Raw genomic sequence first — 18,501 nt, forward strand, 5'->3', positions numbered from 1 at the left:
CGAATCTGTGTATGAAATTTCAGAATATCTTGATTAGTGATGCAGTTAAATTGCTTACATCAGTATGAATCAGCATATGAAGTTTAACACTAATTTAAGAAAAGTGAGGTCAAGGTCAAAGGTAAGGTCAAGTTAAAAAAAAAAATGTTGATGCAGTTGGAAAGGTCTCATCAGTATGTATCAGCATATGAAGTTGAAAAAATATTGTTTCTTTAAAACTGACTTAATCACAATTTGATAAAAGTGAGGTGAAGGTCAAATGAAAGGTCAAGGTCAAATGTTGATGCAGTTGAATAGCTCTCATCAGTATGTATCAGCATATGAAGTTTGATAATCCTTTTGTATGATATCTTTAAAACTGAGCTAAATAATAATTTAAGATTAGTGAGGTCAAGGTCAAAGGAAATGTCAAGGTCAAATGTTGATGCAGTTGAATAGCTCTCATCAGTATGTATCAGCATATGAAGTTTGATAATGCTTTTGTATGGTATCTTTAAAACTGAGCTAAACACTAATTTAAGAATAGTGAGGTCAAGGTCAAAGGAAAGGTCAAGGTCAAATGTTGATGCAGTTGAATAGCTCAGTATGTATCAGCATATGAAGTTTGATAACGCTTTTGTATGGTATCTTTAAAACTGAGCTAAACACTCACTATTAAGAATAGTGAGGTCAAGGTCAAAGGAAAGGTCAAGGTCAAATGTTGATGCAGTTGAATAGCTCTCATCAGTATGTATCAGCATATGAAGTTTGGTAACACTATCTTGAATGGTATATTTAAAACTGAGCTAAACACTCATTTAAGAAAAGTGAGGTCAAGGTCAAAGGAAAGGTCAAGGTCAAAAAATGTTGATGCAGTTGCATAGCTCTCATCAACATCTATCATCCTATGAAGTTGATGAAAATATCTTGGATAGTTTCTTTGAAACTGAGCTTTGAACTGAGCTAAATGCAAAGTGTGACGGAAGGACAGAAGGACGGAAGACGGACATAACAAACACTATATGATGTGAAAAGATTAAGCCTGATGGCCATAAAACTAAGACAAGCTCACTTTTGATCTCAGTCTCACGGTTCCACTATTTATTCCTTTGAAAAAAAGACCGAAATCAAAAGTGAGTTCTAAGTTTTATGGCCCCCAGGCCATAAGTTTCAAATATGCTGGCTGTAAGCTCACCTGATTCATGCCTTGTATTGTGGTGAAGTTATCAGATCTTTCAGAGATAGGAGATATTGGGGGAGACACTGGGTAGGAAGGCAAACCTCTCTGAAATTATACAAATTATATGATGTGTTTAAAAGATGTAGAACAAAGTATGACAATCAATTTACAAGCTTTATGGGAATTTTGCTCATTTTTTAGAGGACAGCAACTCCATGACTTACAATATGCATCTACTACTTGTGTATTTAGTTTAAAAATGGATTACTTTTAAGGTGCTTATTTAATATTAGACTATGATATGAATCCCTCTACAAATGATTCAGAAATGATTTCTGTAAACATAATCATAGCTCCTTCATAAAACAAACACAAAGTAATTTGAACACACAATTCAGAAAATAAAATAATCAATAATGATAATTGTATATATTTGAAAACTTGCCTTGTTCAATGGTGGCTGAGTTCTTTCATTTTCTGGTTGACTAACTCGGGCTGGCATCTGTTGTTGCTGTGGTAATCTTTTGGAAACCTGCTGTGTTTGAGGCATCCCACCATTAGGAGCAGAGTTCTGACTTATTTGTACAGGTTGAGGTTGAGAGGGAGCTGATACAGCTAACTTGTACGGTCCAAGTTGTGACGCCATCTCTCTTTCCTTGTGCTGCATTTGTTGTTGCTGCAGCAGAGCATGCAGACGTTTTTGTGCTTCCTCGTGCTGCTTGTTTAACTGTGCTATTTGTGAGGTGAGGTCTACCTGTCCATTTTGCTGGGGCGGCACAGTGCTCTGCACCAGTGGGGTAGGTCTGGGTACACTGACATGTGCTGCCTGGTTTATAGAGGACCCTGAGGATGACCCACTGTCCTGTGAAGGTGCACCCTGGGTAACAGAGCCCCAGGGATCATGGGAAAAGTTTACATTAGACTGTATGGGATGTCTGTTATCCTCTCTGCCTGAAGACACTCTCACTTCTTGTATGGTTTTACTGACCATCTTAGGTTCATGAAATGCAGCAGGGTGCTCCATGTCTGAAATGTCCAGGTTCCCCTTGTTGTAGGCTGCCATTGAACTGGGGCTGTGTAGGTTGTACAGGTTCCTCAAAATGCTGACCTAGATCCATCATTGGCAAAGGTCCTAAATGTCAATAAATTTACATGTTTATCAAGCTATCATAATACTTCAAACTTTCTGATTAATAAATTCTGTCTATATACTGGAGCTTCAGAAGAAGCAGTATTTGCTTACCTGTCTGTTGTTGTGGTTGCTGTACCCGGAGTTTTCCTGACTGGAGGAGAAACAACACAGCTGAGGGGTTGGCTAAGTTTGCTGGGTTTAAATGCTGAGGTATACCTGACATAGATGGCTGACCGTTTTCTGTTATGCTTGGGACTGGCATACCTTCATATGAAATTAAAAATATTATATGGTTACCTTGTATATACAGAAAATTCAATAAACTAATAATAAAACAAGAGATGTTTGTAAAACACTTATGCCCCCCTCCCCCAAAATGATTGAAATTTTTCTAAGTCTAAGGGGCATAACTCAATCCAAAATGGCTCAATCATATCCAAAACAGATAAATCTGTATACCAAATTTCATTTCAATATAAGCAACTTGTCCAAGGGGCATAACTCTGTCCAAAAAGGTTCGATCGTACCCAAAACAAAACTGGACCTAGATATTTTTATGATAAATTTGTATACCAAATTTCATTTCAATATGTGCAACTTCTGCGAAGAAAATGAACGGAAACTGATGGTGGATCGACTAACAGCAGCAAAGCTGTACAAAGGTCACCCACCAACAATGATAATTACACAGTATTTCATTCCCACATTTGAATTGCTGGGAATAACATATCTGACAAGAGGCCCAAGGGCCTTGAATCGCTCTTCTGATAAATTATACAATCTATCCTAAGACCCAAGATGCATCAACTGACAAAGTTTGATGATTCTTAGCCAGTTAGGGCTGAAGATATTTAAATGTAACTATAAAATACTATAAGTAGGTCATGGTGACCTACTTTTTGATTGAAATTTTCTGAGGACACAAGATGCATTAATTGACAAAGATTGATGATTCTAAGCCAATAAGTACTTGAGATATTCAAAAGTGGGTCACAGTGACCTACTTATTGGTCAACATTCTTCGAAAACCCAACGTGCATAAACTGACAAAGTTTGACAATTCTAAGCCAATAAGTACCCTAGAATACTTAAATATAGCCATAAATGTCACAAGTAGGTCACTGTGACATTTATTTTGATCATCATTCTCAGAGAACCCAAAATGCATCAAATAACAAAGTTTGATGATTTTAAACCAATAAGTACCCGAAATACCTAAATATAGCCATAAAATGACAAAAGTAGGTCACTGTGACCTACTTTTTGACCTACTTTTTAGTCGACATTCTCCGAAAACCCAAGATGCATCTACTGACAAAGTTTGATGATTCTAAGCCAATCAGTACCTGAGATATTCAAAAGTGGGTCACAGTGACCTACTTTTTGGTCAACATGCTCCGAAAACCTAAGATGCATCAAATGACAAAATTTGATGATTCTAAACCAATTAGTACCTGAGATACATTAAACTAGCCATAAAATGTCAAAAATAGGTCACTGTGACCTACTTTTTGGTTAACGTGCTCTGAAAACCCAAGATGCATCAAATGACAAAGTTTGATGATTCTAAGCCAATAAGTACCTGAGATACTAAAATATAGCCATAAAATGTCAAAAGTAGGTCACTGTGACCTACTTTTTGGTCGTTAATCTCCAAAAACCCAAGATGCATAACTGACAAATTTTAATGATTCTAAGCCAATTAGTACCCGAGATACTTAATTCTAGCCATAAAATGTCGAAAGTAGGTCACAGTGACCTACTTTTTGGTTGACATTTTCTGAAGACCAAAGATGCATCAACTGACAAAATTTGATGATCATAGGTCTAATAGTATTCAAAATATGCCTTTTAAACAATTTGAAAACAAATGCCTGCAAAGTTCAAAAAGTAGGTCACAGTGACCTACTTTTTGATAAATATGTTTTAAGGCCTCTAGATGCATCAACTTACAAGATTTGGTGATTCTAAACCTCTCGGTGTCTGAAATAATGGGATTAAATGTTTTAGAAAAGATTAGCCATAAAATTCAAAAAGTAGGTCACGATGACCTACTTTTAAGTTGATGTTGTTTGTGGACCCAAGATGCACCAACTGACAAAGTTTTATGATCATAGGCCTTAAAGTGTCCAAAATATGCCTCCAAATCAATTTGAAAACAAAAGCCCGTAAAATTTAAAAAGTAGGTCACCGTGACCTACTTTTGTATTAACATGATGTCAAGTCCTGAGATGCATCAACTTACAAGATTTGATGATCCTAGTCATTATAGTAAGCAAAATATCAACGTTTTTAATAAGTGTAAATTTTGGTCAACTTTGAAGTGACCTTGAGACCACGCCCTTTGCCCCAGGGTCATGCCTTGAACAATTTTTAATCTTCAACATATCCTGACCCTTGTATGTAAGTTTGGTGAAAATCTGCCTGGTGGGTCTGGAGGAGAAGATTTTTTAGCAACCTGTACTTTTGGTTTTATTTTCCTGATTATCTTCCCTTGTTTTAGGGTCCCACTCCTAATTTTAGTACAAATGGTAGCTCTTGGGCCAAGGATACCCTGTGACAAATTTGACAATAATTGGCCAAGGGGTTCTTGAGTTATGGCCCATATTCTAAAAAGTTAACGCACACCACACAAATGGCCATAGCATTAGCTCTTTGAGCCTTTGGCTCAGAAGAGCTAAAAATGGCATGTTACAAATACATATATATAATAATACCCTTCCTCTTCAATGGATATGAAACACATCCCAATGCAAAGATATATAAACTAGCTGTACATTTCCCGATAGAAGCAATTTCTTATTTAACCTCTTATAAAATCATTGACCCTTCAAAAATTTAACCAATCAATATGAAGCAATTCAAAAGCTGTAATCAGGTTCAAAGGATAGAAAATAAGAAAAAAGGAACATGCAACTGCAGTGTTTTAATTTATATTTTAGAAAAAATACTGTCAGGGCTGAACAAAAATTTCATTACAAACTGGTTATGAACACCCTTTCATTATTTCAGACATTTTTGTTGTTTTCCAACCAGTATCCTAACATTTTCAGTATCTATAAATTTTTATCATTGCTATATTACTGTTAGAGTACCTGATGATACCGTGCTGTGGGTTGACTGACTTGGAGGATGTGTTGTGTTCAACTGTGGCTCTGGTTCTATATACAGTCCAGCATTTACCAGGGAAACCTACAATCAAATATTTCATCTACTTCATTTTACCTTGAATTTACCGTCATTACATAGTAATACAACAGCATTCAAAACCAACAATTTTTTTTCCCAAGGATGAACAAAATAAACACCCAACACTTTCCTAAGTTTTTCATCATGGTTATGATCTAGGGATATGAACGAGTACCCGGTTAACCGGGTACTCGATCAAACGTCCGAGTATCGAATACTAAAATCGGTACTCGGTTACTCGGATGTATATTTTTAAATATTTGTAAGCTTATTTATTAATGCATTAAAACATCGGGTTTAAAACATTAAATGTTCATTGCACTTGTACATACAGTAATTAGGGTTTCCTACGCCTCTAAATGACCGTTATCGACTGTGGCAGTGTTTATACAGTAATTATCGGGACCAAGCACCTGCTACCTGGCTTTTCTCACCTTCGGATGTCTTCTTCCCTATTTTTGGTTTGCTTTGATTATTTGTTTTCCCTGAACATCGTTTAAGGTCCATTATATTTAAATAAATTAAATAATTTTGTCAATTCTCCAAGAAGCCGTAAATTCACGGGAAAGAGACAGACGATATTGCACGTGCGATTGTTGATTTGGATGCGTTTGATTACATGCCAATTAATGCAAATGGTTGAAGGCAAATGCTTCAATAATCTTATGTCCATCGTTGCTTCAAACTACAACATACCGTATCGTAATTCTATGAAATTTAGGATAAAAAAGTGTACGAAGATCGTACAAATCCGCTCTTTTATAGGATAACTTTATCAAGTTTATACCGTACATGTAGCTCAGATAACTTATCACTTGGACGTCAAACGCACCAAAGAGTTACATTACAATTACGGAAAAGATTATTTTTTAAAACAAAAACACTGTGAATCATTTATGATTTTATTTCTCGTATTTATCTGATAAATAAATTGAACTTTAAAAAATGTCAGATAAAATCTCGTCGGGTACAAAGTGGTCATAATTGTTACAACGCATTTGTAGGTAACCTCCCATCGGTTTTATTTCTACAAGAGTTTACAATGTTTTACAGTTATCAATTAACTTGTTCATATTTATTTACACTTTTACCGAGTACCCGGGTACTCGATCGGAAAAACGTCCGAGTAACCGAGTATTAAAAATTGACCAATTTGACATCCCTATTATGATCTATTCCTAACTGTAATTTTTGACAATTATCTCTTTACCATTACCATTTTCACACTCAAATTTCCAAATTTTAACCTGTTTGTCTTTTATACCAGTCTCCCCCAGTCTTTGATTGCTTACTTCAAACTTTGTTTCTTTACAAATTTAAAAAGCCAGATTTCAATTCTTCTCACAATAAAACTTTCAAACTTTTAAATACTGTGTACTAAATTATACATACATCACGATTGTAATTTATAAAAGTACCTTCAGAGCCCTTATTTCTTGACTGGTCTCCTGCCTGTACTTGCTGTACTCTGTCCTCATTGTATTGAATTCTTCTTGTGTATGAATAATATCCTAGTAAAAAATATAATGAAATTTTAACATTTTACACATAGTTTTAAGTATGTAAAAAAGCAAATCAAATGCATGTATTGAATTAAAGAAAAAAAAATGAAAAGCTTTTTGAAGCATTCATGTTCAGAAAGTCTTACTGAGGTAAGGGCATCTATAAGGGACGTCAGTTGCTTCACATCCTGCATAAGCTGTTCTCTCAGCAGGGCTTCAGCTTTCAACCTCATCTCAGACTTAGTAAAAATAAAATTAAAAATAACAATTTGAAATTTTAATTATAAAATTTTAATTCTTTAAGAAACTTAATTTATAAAAGTTTCTGTTAAGAGATAATAAATGATGACTACCACATATTTTTCCAGCCACAAGTGTGATAGAAATTCTCCCTCCTACAGGAAATGACTGAGTGAGATAACTTGAGTGATGGAAAACTTACCTCTTTGATATAAAGGCTGAATGAGATAACATTAAGTGATGGTAAATACACCTCTTTGAGATAAAGGATGAGTGAGACATCATGAATAAGGGAAACTTACCTCTTTGAGATCTGTGGTAAAAATAAGTGAGATAACCTTGAGTGATGGTAAATTACCTCTTTGAGTTGAAGGCTTAGCGAGATTACTTGGATGATAGTAAACTTAGCTCTTTTGAGATAAAGGCTAAGTGAGATAATGTGAGTTATGGTAAACTCACCTCTTTGAGATACCTGCTGAGTTTGGTTACAGAGTCCACAAGAGACATTGTGTAACCTGAGAAGGTGTCCTGTCGAGGCTGTTCAGCTCGAGGACGACGACCCGTCTGTGTCTCGAGATCTCCTATCTCATTCTCAAGCTGCACCAACACCTAAACAAAATATGCATTAGAGTATCTCTGTTTAATGTTAACTTTATTTTGTCAGATGCTTGTATAAACACAAAACTTCATTTTACAACTTGAGGTGTATCATAAAATACCTCGGTACCTTTTTTAATTCATTTAAGTTGAAAGTAGAGTTATGCTGAGTTGCATCAGGTTCAACCCTTCGTTTGGTTTTCTTTATCTTTTGTGTGTCATTCATGGCTGATTTTGGACTTCTCAGCATTTCTATGGATTCATTGTGCTGTTTAGGAGGAGTACGGCATTCATCATCTGAAATTAGAATTGACAATTTATAATATTAGGTCTTAAAAAGAAGGCATTATGAATTTGTATGAATTTGTATATGACGAGTGCTGTAACATTCTTGTTTTGCTGACTTTTAGTTTACATACATGAACATATTCCATTTGTAAAGCTTTTCTATCACTATGGGCTATAACTTCCCTGACCTTGTGTGGTCTGTAGACTCTGTGTGTCCTGTATTCTGGTACTCTGAATGGGCCCCTGGTCCATATGACTGAGGTGGGCCTGCCCACTTATTGTACTCAAAGTGTTGTTTTTCTCCTCTGCCTCCAGAAATTTCTGGAATCTGTTTAGGTCTATTTTAGGTTGATACATAATGGGCTCCATTTCTTCTTCCTCGTCTTTTGGTAAAGCAAGAAAAAAAAAATTGTTAAAATCTTCAGTTTACTCAAAAATCTTTAAAAAATCACTGAAATGGTAATGTAATCTATTAATCTATTAATGCAAGTTAGAACATGAGTACATTATATATGCAAGTCTGAATCAAATACTTGTAACATAATATTGCCAGATTTTCAACCAAAAGTGCCCACATTTTTTTTCTTTAGTCTATATGTATAAAAATTGATAAATAAATGAAGTTTCACCAGTCTCTGTATCTGGAAAATCATTTAAAGCCGACTGGTCCATCATAGATTCACTCAGAGTTTCCATGCGCGTCTTTACATCTGGCAGGTTAGCAACAATTGTCCGTGACCTTAAAATACCACAACATTTGTATTAAATTTATACAGAAATGTACATACATGTAATTATGCATGTACCTCATTTGTGTTGTAAATTACAAGGGAAAGTCATTAACAATGTATTGATAGTCATATTTTCTATTTCTAATTCAGAACCAGATTATGAAATCTGAATTACCTGCCACTGTTTTCAGCATTAGGAGCCGAGGTAACATTAGGGAAACCAGTAAATCTCTGTAAAGAAATTTCAAACATATGAAGAATTGGATGATAATCTATCATTATTAAAATAAATTCTGAATGCAACTTATTTGCTGACTGAATTTTTAATTATGATTTTGATGCAATAAATAAAATTTATAATTTTACCCTTGGATCATCTCCAAAAATGTCCTTCACAACTGCCATCATCTTGTCTGATTTACTTAAAACATCATGGAGCTAGAAGGAAAAAGTTACATTTTCAAATAATTCCAATGCTTATTCAAGTTTTTAAACAGATTTCCACATATTTTTTCTCTCTTTTTTTCAATTCAGAAATCTACAATAATAAATGGCACCTCGATATGAGTTAAATTTTTTTTTTCTCAAACAAACAAGTATTGAATATCTATAGATATTATTTTCTGGCCTGATTATTTCTGAGGAAAAAGTTTTTCTTACTGTTCTGTTTATGTATGACTACACTGTTTCTGATTATACAGTTTTTTCTGGCCTGTTTATTTCAGACTATACCTGCTGCTGGTCGTACAAGACTTCCTTCATAACGGCCAGTTGTCTAGCCTCCGCAGTGGAAATACTCAAGTTCTGTTTGGCAGCTGAAATTTTATTTTGCAAATTTCTGTATGACATTTGCTTTTATCATTTTATAGCAAGTAAAATTACATGAGATAAAAAGAGAAAATGTCAAATACATTGTATACTGTACTTGAATTAATACCATTTGCTTTCTTCTGTTTTTCAAGTCTGGCAGCCAGAGCATTTTTTGACCTGTGGGAGGCTTTTCTTTGTTCCTAAAAATGTTAACATTTTGAATATGTATAATCATAGACCTATAACATACCCAATGGAAAAAGACTTACGAAAAAAAGGAAAAATACCACGACTGCAGGAATAATTTACAATGCACATATATTTACGTACAAATTTAAGCATGAAGCAAACTAAGCAAAGCAACTCACAATTTCTTCTGGAGTGGCCTTCAGAGCTGTTAAGTCTTGAATGGTGTCCTATATAATATAATAAGAATAAAAAAAAGAATTATCATTGATCAATATTCATTATCAACTTATAATATGAACACATAACCAGAGGAATAAAAGAAGCTACTCTAAGTAATTTGCTTATTGTAAACATGCATTATCACAGGTATTGTCTCTTTTTTATGCATATATATGTCACAAATTCAAGCAGTTCTGGAGAGGAAAAATAAAAAATGCAAAAGTAAGCAACAACACAAATAGAAATCTTGAATCAAAAAAGCTCCACTAAATCTCTGATTTGGGTGATTTAAAAAAAAAATCCTAAGATCAGACGCTACATAGATATCTTGTTATTTGGGATATATATATTATCATAACAGTAACTTGATCAAAAGGGTCATATCACGTCAAGTTGACAGGCGCGAATCATCAGATCTATCGAGACATGAAGCGTCGAGTTTGATCTGATGATCCGCATGTGATACGGCTCTTCGGATCAAGTTACTGATATAATGATACATTTATTATATACCCCCTCAAAACTAGCAAAATATAGCAAAAGAAAACTTTAGAGATCAATTGTGTAACATTTATTCATAAAACAAAGAATTATAACAAGGGACTTTTTAACGCGGAAGAAAAATAACATCATGTTTCTGCATACTATGTCATCAGTTTCAGAGAGTGGTGATATGGATTCAGAAAACCACAATGTGGTGATCTCTAAAGTTGTATCACTACGTCATGTGATAGCGTAAAATCAACAGTAAAATTGAGTGATACACATTAGGTATATACCAGGGTAATAAAAAGAAATATCAAATATTTTCATAAGCAGACAGTTATGAACGTTCATACTACTCCTTTTGAGTTTCCTATTTTATCTTCTTTTTTTCTGTATCATAACTCACATCCCAAGCTGGTTTCTTTCTGTGTACTTTCTGTTTTCTAGGCAACCCTGCAGGATGAGATTTCTTTACTCTCACAAAGGACATCTCTTCTAGTAGTTACTGAAAGTAAAATAAGTCAGGTACAAAATTTTGATAAAATCACAAAGGCTGTCAGAAATTAATTCAATGTTTAACATCATTTAAAAAGTGAAAACTCATGAGAAAAGACTTGTTTGTGAAACAATGATGTCCTTGTATTACAGATCATGACCAATTTTAACATTTTTCAAAAGTAGGAAAACTCTATGGTCAAATTCACAGAGTCAAAAATTTAACAGAAAAGTCTTGTCACAATGAATACATATGTGAAATATTAATCTCATAACAGCAACTGTTCTCAAGTTATGGCTAAAATTATAAACATTTTTTTCAAAAGTAGGTCAAATGTAAAGGTGAACCTCATGATATCAAAAATTGAAATTGTTGTTACAAGAAATACAATAAAAATATAAAAGCCTTACCACCAACAATAAAAAAGTCAGTTGACAAGTTATGGCCACAAGTTGTTTTTGCAGACTTAGTTATTACTTTATGTCAATGAATCTCCAATAATGGGGGCATAAAGATTTCAGATAAAATGAACCAGTAATCATTAATTTACATGAAGCAAATTGCTGCAAATATTTGAGTAACATGTTCATTGTTTAATGGAATTTTTTTTTTTAAAAATCAATGCAAACAAGAATTATGACAAACCAACCCCAGAGAAATGGACTCATATGAAGAGGAAGATATGGGACAAACAGAATTAATAGACAGCCTTTCATGATAACTGCAGTATTTGGGTGAAATATGACATAAAAGCAAAAAAACTTAGCCAAACTTCATAAAGTTGTCCTTTAAAAGAGTACACAGTACCAGTTATCATGAAAGAGCTAAAACAAGTTTTTTATTAAAGCAGTAAGAGCTAGTTCTATTGTATTGTAACAGAAGAGGAGAAAAAAATGCAGCGCACCAGACCAGGATCCGAACCCAGGCCCCATGAATCTCGAATCATCCCTACCGAGCTATCTGGCCACAGGCGACTAAACCCAGCTGACCACTACACTATTAATAAAATCTTGTTTTAAAGTCAAGGTGTGTTTACACGGTTGTATGTGCGTTTGCCCTAAAAATTGTTCACCCATGACACCGTTTGCCCAAATTCTCTTTCGCCCCGAGTTCGCTCGCCCTAAAACTTGATCGCACAGGGTATGTTCGCTCTATTTAATATAGAATAAGAATATACATTTTTCATCTTCTTATAAATATTTTTTGAGATCAAAGGGAGAGATTCTTCATAGGTAAAACCTTATTCATTCGCTGTTCAGTTCCGACAATGGAAATGGATCTATGAATGTTTCAGTGCTTCAATTGTATCAAAACATAGGACAATTAGTAAAAATAACATGGATGTATTCCCCTAATTAACATTGATATTTTAGAGCAAAACATGTAATTCCATTGTTTTGTTAACTATCCTCTCTCATGCGTGCGGTGAGGCATGGCTGAGTATGATTACTTCACATTGTGCTAAATAATTACCGACCTATTATTGTGTTAACCGGAACTGGACTTCTTTGTCATTTCATTCAAGGAGTAACTGTTCTAACTGTCATACATAGCCCCAAAACTTTCAGAACTTTGATTGCAATTGCGCAGAAAAAGACATTTCTTCATGAATTGTTTTCAGATGTGTTCAAAGTTGAAAATGATCAATGCAACAAAATGATATTTTCTGCCTACCCTGAGAAAAATGTTTTTTATAGAAATTAATTGATTTGGTAGCTTTTAAGCAACTTCAGGTAGGTAAATAAAGCTAAGTAGGTAAATCAAGCTACATAGCTAAATCTAGTGATTGCATGTACCAGACCTGGTTGTATCATTAGTTTACGAAATTCTCTACATATACACAACGCTCAATAAAATTCTAAAAAAAAATATGATACACAAATGTCACAAAATTTTAAGAGCAGAATTTTCTAATGTTTAAAGGGCTCTATACATATGGATTCCAAACAAGTCGTAACAAGTTGTAAAATGCTTTTGCATTGAACATTGTGTAGTAAAACACCAGCAAAACTATATGAAGAATAATACCAACAAAACTATTTTTATGTGCACAAAATAGCACTCACTTCAAATTAAGTAAGTAAGAACAAGTTTAAAATCCTTCAACTGAAATAGTCAATGCTATTCAAATTAAACAACCCGCTTCTATGGACGCCATGAAAAGATTTTCAAGGGAAGTAACTGTGTACAAAAGACTATTCTAATCACCGTAAACACGGTAAAATTAATTAAAAAAGCATCTAAGTCGTACAGGATTTTCATGACCATCTTATGTTTTTTTTTATCAATTGCTGATATTTTTGTCAGCACAAAATACTAAGGACTTATAAATAGGTGAGCTTGATTTTAAATGAATGAATTATTATTTTTAAGTAAATTAAGGAAATATTTTTTTAAAATACGTCTGGTCCAAAGTTTTTATTAAATAGTTAATTTTATTTAACAAATAATAATTTTATTAATGTATATAAAATGAGACAAGATTTACCAAATTTTAGCCTTCTCTCTCTCTCTCTCTTTTTTTTTATTTCAATTTGATGTATTTTCGTAAATTAGTTGCACCTTTCACATCCATCTGCGCTTTGTTGTGCGCATACGCTTTGTGCCGACTGATAGGTGTAAAAGACCAAATATATTGTACATCTATTGTTTATTGTTATTCACCTGTTGGTAAGTTTTACCATATCATAGTATTTTATGTAGCTGAAATCTTAGAAAGGCAGGATTTACTTGTTTAACGCCCAAACTCACTCGTCTGCAAAATTCGCATTGTTCGGGAAAAGAGCATGAATTCCGGTTTGCTTGATTTGAGATATGCTTACTTTTCATTTTGGATATTGATAGTAAAAAATAATCATGCTTAGAAATATTGTGAATAATGTCATGCCTTCATCTTTAAAATGTCCTTTATTCATATTGGTTTTTGCCTACGATTTGTTTGGGAATAAACCATTCCACTCTAAGAGTGAAGGGGAAGAGATACTAGGTTTAAATTAAGCATATATAATGAATACTAATCTCCCAGATCTTCAAATAATGTGAGTCGTAGACTCATTAGACAAACCTTTTTATACAGTAGAACAAAACACACATCACTGTAGTATATAGATAGAATGTTCTATCGTTAAAACGATAAATGTCCTACGGACCTGCATGGTTAAACGATAGAATTCGTTCCTTGTATTCGTAATGTAACAAAAGAAACACGGGGGATAACTTGTACTCAGTGTATTTATTATGAACAATACAGAGAGTTCCGAATGGAAACATGGCATGTAAATTTGAAGCGAGGAAAAATGTTAAGAAAATTACTTGAATTTTCGTCTTTATTTGGATTATATTTTAGGTTGAAAGGCATAAGCAACCTCAAAAATGTTTGTTATAATTAATTTTGTAGTTAATTCATGTGCAAATCCCTTTGTATTCTTCAAATTCGTTTCGGAGTAATTCTGCAATTTTTTTCTACATTGCGAGTATATAAGTGGTTTTCTAACTGTGGTGAGGGCTTGTCCCCAGACACAGTTAGATTATTCTAACTATGTAGTATATGAATACATACATGTACCATAAGTTTTAAATTTTTGGTACCATAAATTTTAAAATAGATCTTGCTATATACCAGGATACCGGAACCAACCTTGAATTTGCTCTTCTTTTTTGAGGAAAAGTAATAAACATTTGATTATTTCTTGATAGTTTATCGTTTCTACAAGTACTACTTTTAGCTCATATTCAGTTCCAGAATATCATTTTTTTTTTAACTTTCTAACATCACAATATACATTTACAGACTGTGTGAAGTGAGACATGGCCTCTGGGGCCTCTGGGGATGATGGGGGGATGATGCGGGCCACTCCCCCAGGTCCAGTGTATCCTCCCCAGCAACAACAGGAAAATGTACAAAAGATCCATAAGGTAACATCTTACAATTTTACACTATTAACTAATCAGTAATGAGTTGTACATGTTACTGTTTCCCTTTACAAAATCATTTATATAATTTTGATAATCTTTTTTTAAAAATAAATTTTAAGGCCATGACTCAAATGGAGGAAAAGGGGATGCAAGATGACCCTAGGTATGCACAGCTAGCAGCTATGGCAGACATGGCAAGGAATCAAGGCATGCCTGGTCAGCATCACGGTATGGGCCATCAGAGAATGGGAGATTACCAGGGTAACATGATGCAGGGGGGTCCACCTCACAGTATGAGTGGTGGATCCCAGGGCATGGGAGGAGGTTCACAAAATATGGGTGGAGGCCAGCAGAACATGATGCAAGGAATGGGTGGTCCCCAGCACAGAATGGGAAGTATGCAGCCAATGCCCCACCAGGGACAGAATATGAACCAAGGAATACCTCCACAGGGTCAAGTAATCCCAACACAGGGGCAAGGCATGGGTCAGGGAATGCCACCACAAGGCCAAAACATGGGCCAGGGAATGCCACCTCAAGGACAAAATATGGGACAGGGAATGCCACCTCAAGGTCAAAATATGGGTCAGGGGATGCCACCTCAGGTCCAAGGCATGGGTCAAGGAATGCCCAGTAATAATCCTGGAATGAATAATCCAGGAATGCCTGGTTCTAATGCTGGAGGAAATTACAGTCCTATGGGAGGACAAGGAATGCATGGAAGTTCAAACATGGCTGGCCAAGGAAATATGACAGGACCCCAGTCAATGAATACAGGAATGGGATCCAACTCTCCACATCCCATGCCACAAGGTGGATCAATGCAACACAAAATGGGTGGCAACATGCAGCAGATGGGAAGTTCTAATACACCAGACCAACAGGGTATGTTGTAATTTTTATACCCCCACAAACAAAGTTTGGGGGGGGGGGGGGTATATAGGAATCACCTTGTCCGTCTGTCCGTCTGTGCAATCGTGTCCAGTCCATATCTTTCTTACAGAGGGATATTAGAATCTACTACTCCACACAAAGATTGCCCATGACCTAAGGGTGTGTCATGACCTTGACCCAAGGTCATTTGGGGAAGTTCAAGGTCACTGGAAGAAAAATTTCATAATTCGTGTCCTGTCCATATCTTTCTTATGAATAAACTTGGTAGGTTCTCATTTCACACAAAGATTGCCCATGACCCAAGGGTATCAGGGATGTGTCTAGCTATTTTGTTTTACTACCGTTTTATATGTAAAGGGGAAAAATGAGAGCCACAGACTCGATCTGAGTGCCAGAGGCGCGAGTATTCTAGGGGGGTCCGGGGGCATGCCCCCCGGAAAATTTTTAAATAAATGGAGCAAAATCCTTTATTCTTAGAGCTTCTGAGGGTCATTTGTAGACCTTAACAAAGACCACAAAAACTTCACTATTTTAGGCAAAATACTAAACAACACACACAAAAAAAAATTAAACCAGGTCAGGACTTTATTTAATTTTTCTCTCAATATATCACAAAACAATTCTGTTTTTCATGTTTCACTACTAACATTGTTTTTGTTGTTACTCCATTCTTCAGATTCATAGTGATATAAGCTCCATCTTACTCATCTACACTTTTCTTAACTCTGCAATCCCACGCGTATCTTTGACATCATCTCCATGGACTTGGCACATGTTTACCGATCAATATCAAATAAAAGTTTGAATAATATATTCTTTCTTTTAAAAGCGTTTGAATGACTAGGATGGTAAATTGGCTGTAAAACTTCAATCGGACAAAAATGGAAAATTTCAGAACGATGTTTTAAATATTCCATTTAATCAGAGAATTTTCTATCTGAAAAAGGGGAATTTTTGCACCTTTTTCAAGAGGGGAAAGGTACCGTTTACCGGTAGTAAAAACAGCCTTGATAAATCCCTGGGTATGTCATGACCTTGACCCAAGGTCACTTGGGGAAGTTCAAGGTCACTGGAAGAAAAATTTCATAATTCGTGTCCGGTCCATATCTTTCTTATGGAAAAACTTACTTCTGAAAAACCCAGCGGGGGGTATTTTGTCCCGTTTGGACAGTTCTAGTTATAAAGTGTTTAGATGCTCTTTTAATAAAATGTTTAAAATATTCAACAGTATACTGAAAAACTTGGTTAGATAGAAATCTCAGTTTTAATGACAATTTTATGAATCCCAAAGAGGACGATGCCCTATGTTTCTTATGCTGAGATAAAGAATCTTGAATATAAGAAAGCAAACAACACCCAAATGACTTCCTCAAAATCAGACTTTACTGTAGTGTACTTTGAAATATTGTAGGTATTAGAATGTTTTTTTCCTACAGGTCAGCAAGGTATGCCAAATCAGATGGGTGGACCGGGAGGAACACAAGGTTCGGGGTAGGCCTAATGCCTTTAATCCTCCACAGTTAGCACAGCTAAGGGCCCAGATAATGGCATACAAACTACTCTCCAGAAACCAACCTATTCCAGAGAATATCAGAATGGCAGTGGAAGGCAAAAGATATCCCCAAATGCAGCGACCACAAGGTCTGTAAATGTTACAATTTTGCTCTGAGGGTTTCTATTTTAGTCATTCTGTTTGTGTTACAGTGATAGAAGGTACTTAACATTCAAGTCAATTGTATTGAAAATACAAATTATATAATGATAATATTACTATACCAATTTTACAGATCCAAGTGGTAGAATGGGACAACAGCCAGGGCAGGCCCCCAGCTCCCAGGCCCCACACAGCCAATCTTACAGTTCTGGATACTCTGGAGGGCAGATGACACAAGGACCACCAAATACCAGTGCCAGTCAGGTCCCCCAGAGACCCCAGGCCAACAGCCAGGTTCTCACCCTCCTACAGGGCCCCAAGGAGCTGCCCAGCCCCCATCTACCCAGTCCATAATGCAGCAGAAACACAGCAAGATTGCTCCTGTTGCCAAGCCACAGGGACTCAATCCCATTGACTTACTGAATGAAGAGAAAATAGGTACTAAAAATGGAAATTTGCTGAATTAATTATCTATTATTACATAAACATAAGTAGATCATACACAACCCAAAATTATTTGGCTTTGGGTGAGTAATGTGTAAGTTTTTATTTGTTATGTTTTTTAGAGCATTGCCTCTTTAATATTAATTTCAGCTTAAATATTAGTGTTATTTCGAAAAATATTAATTGAAACCAGGTTAAAAATCAATCGATTTACTTGAAATTGGCATCCAATTTTTGCAAAAAATGTACCGACTTATAAGCGGATATAGCAAAACCAAAAAAGCAAAAAATACATCCGACTTATAGGCGTAACTTATGTATATAGTAGGTAATACAAAACCTAAGAGTTTGGAAATTTTTATTTTCTCAGGATTGCAGCACGAATTTCATGCAGAATCAAGGAATAATCATCCTAAATGCCAGAAGATATGAAAACCAAAGCCATGATTGAACTGAGGGCCTTAAGATGAATTTCCAAAGACAGTACTAAATAATCATTATTCAAAGAATTTATATAATAATGTAGTATTTAAATGAGCATTGCAAATCCTAACAA

General features: G+C 35.1%; 3 protein-coding genes across 3 annotated transcripts; 2 read left to right on the plus strand and 1 right to left on the minus strand.

Moving 5' to 3' along the window:
• Positions 1-1,174: 1,174 nt before the first annotated feature.
• Positions 1,175-13,191, minus strand: LOC134259808 (spindle and centriole-associated protein 1-like; the record flags this gene model as incomplete). Its single annotated transcript, XM_062742414.1, is given in 18 exon segments — positions 1,175-1,260; positions 1,601-2,205; positions 2,207-2,291; positions 2,403-2,555; positions 5,387-5,483; positions 6,899-6,991; positions 7,129-7,221; positions 7,682-7,831; positions 7,950-8,116; positions 8,296-8,490; positions 8,737-8,846; positions 9,014-9,069; positions 9,205-9,276; positions 9,571-9,653; positions 9,776-9,848; positions 10,017-10,064; positions 10,949-11,047; positions 13,105-13,191. Coding segments are annotated over 17 exon segments (2,250 nt in total), but the record flags the coding sequence as incomplete, so codon positions are not given.
• A 414-nt stretch (positions 13,192-13,605) lies between these two features.
• Positions 13,606-17,342, plus strand: LOC134259806 (basic salivary proline-rich protein 3-like). The gene is made up of 4 exons (XM_062742412.1): positions 13,606-13,708; positions 14,829-14,953; positions 15,073-15,838; positions 17,284-17,342. The coding sequence occupies exons 2-4, from the start codon at positions 14,846-14,848 to the stop codon at positions 17,340-17,342; spliced, it is 933 nt and encodes a 310-aa protein (XP_062598396.1). The 5' UTR covers positions 13,606-13,708; positions 14,829-14,845.
• On the plus strand, positions 17,343-17,923 carry LOC134259807 (probable global transcription activator SNF2L2). The gene is made up of 2 exons (XM_062742413.1): positions 17,343-17,488; positions 17,635-17,923. The coding sequence occupies exons 1-2, from the start codon at positions 17,392-17,394 to the stop codon at positions 17,853-17,855; spliced, it is 318 nt and encodes a 105-aa protein (XP_062598397.1). The 5' UTR covers positions 17,343-17,391; the 3' UTR covers positions 17,856-17,923.
• The last annotated feature ends 578 nt before the right edge of the window (positions 17,924-18,501 follow it).

This window comes from Saccostrea cucullata, unplaced genomic scaffold (assembly GCF_032062105.1).
Source record: "Saccostrea cucullata isolate Sc308-1 unplaced genomic scaffold, CSIRO_AGI_Scuc_v1 ctg8850, whole genome shotgun sequence".
Classification (NCBI taxonomy): domain Eukaryota; kingdom Metazoa; phylum Mollusca; class Bivalvia; order Ostreida; family Ostreidae; genus Saccostrea; species Saccostrea cuccullata.

Excerpts from the sequence above, each read along its gene's own strand:
- LOC134259807 (XM_062742413.1), top strand. The coding sequence starts at position 17,392 with ATGGCATACAAACTACTCTCCAGAAACCAACCTATTCCAGAGAATATC. Across the intron at positions 17,489-17,634 it reads CCAAATGCAGCGACCACAAG|ATCCAAGTGGTAGAATGGGA; the intron begins GTCTGTAAATGT and ends CCAATTTTACAG.
- LOC134259806 (XM_062742412.1), top strand. The coding sequence starts at position 14,846 with ATGGCCTCTGGGGCCTCTGGGGATGATGGGGGGATGATGCGGGCCACT. Across the intron at positions 14,954-15,072 it reads ATGTACAAAAGATCCATAAG|GCCATGACTCAAATGGAGGA; the intron begins GTAACATCTTAC and ends ATAAATTTTAAG. Across the intron at positions 15,839-17,283 it reads TAATACACCAGACCAACAGG|GTCAGCAAGGTATGCCAAAT; the intron begins GTATGTTGTAAT and ends TTTTTCCTACAG.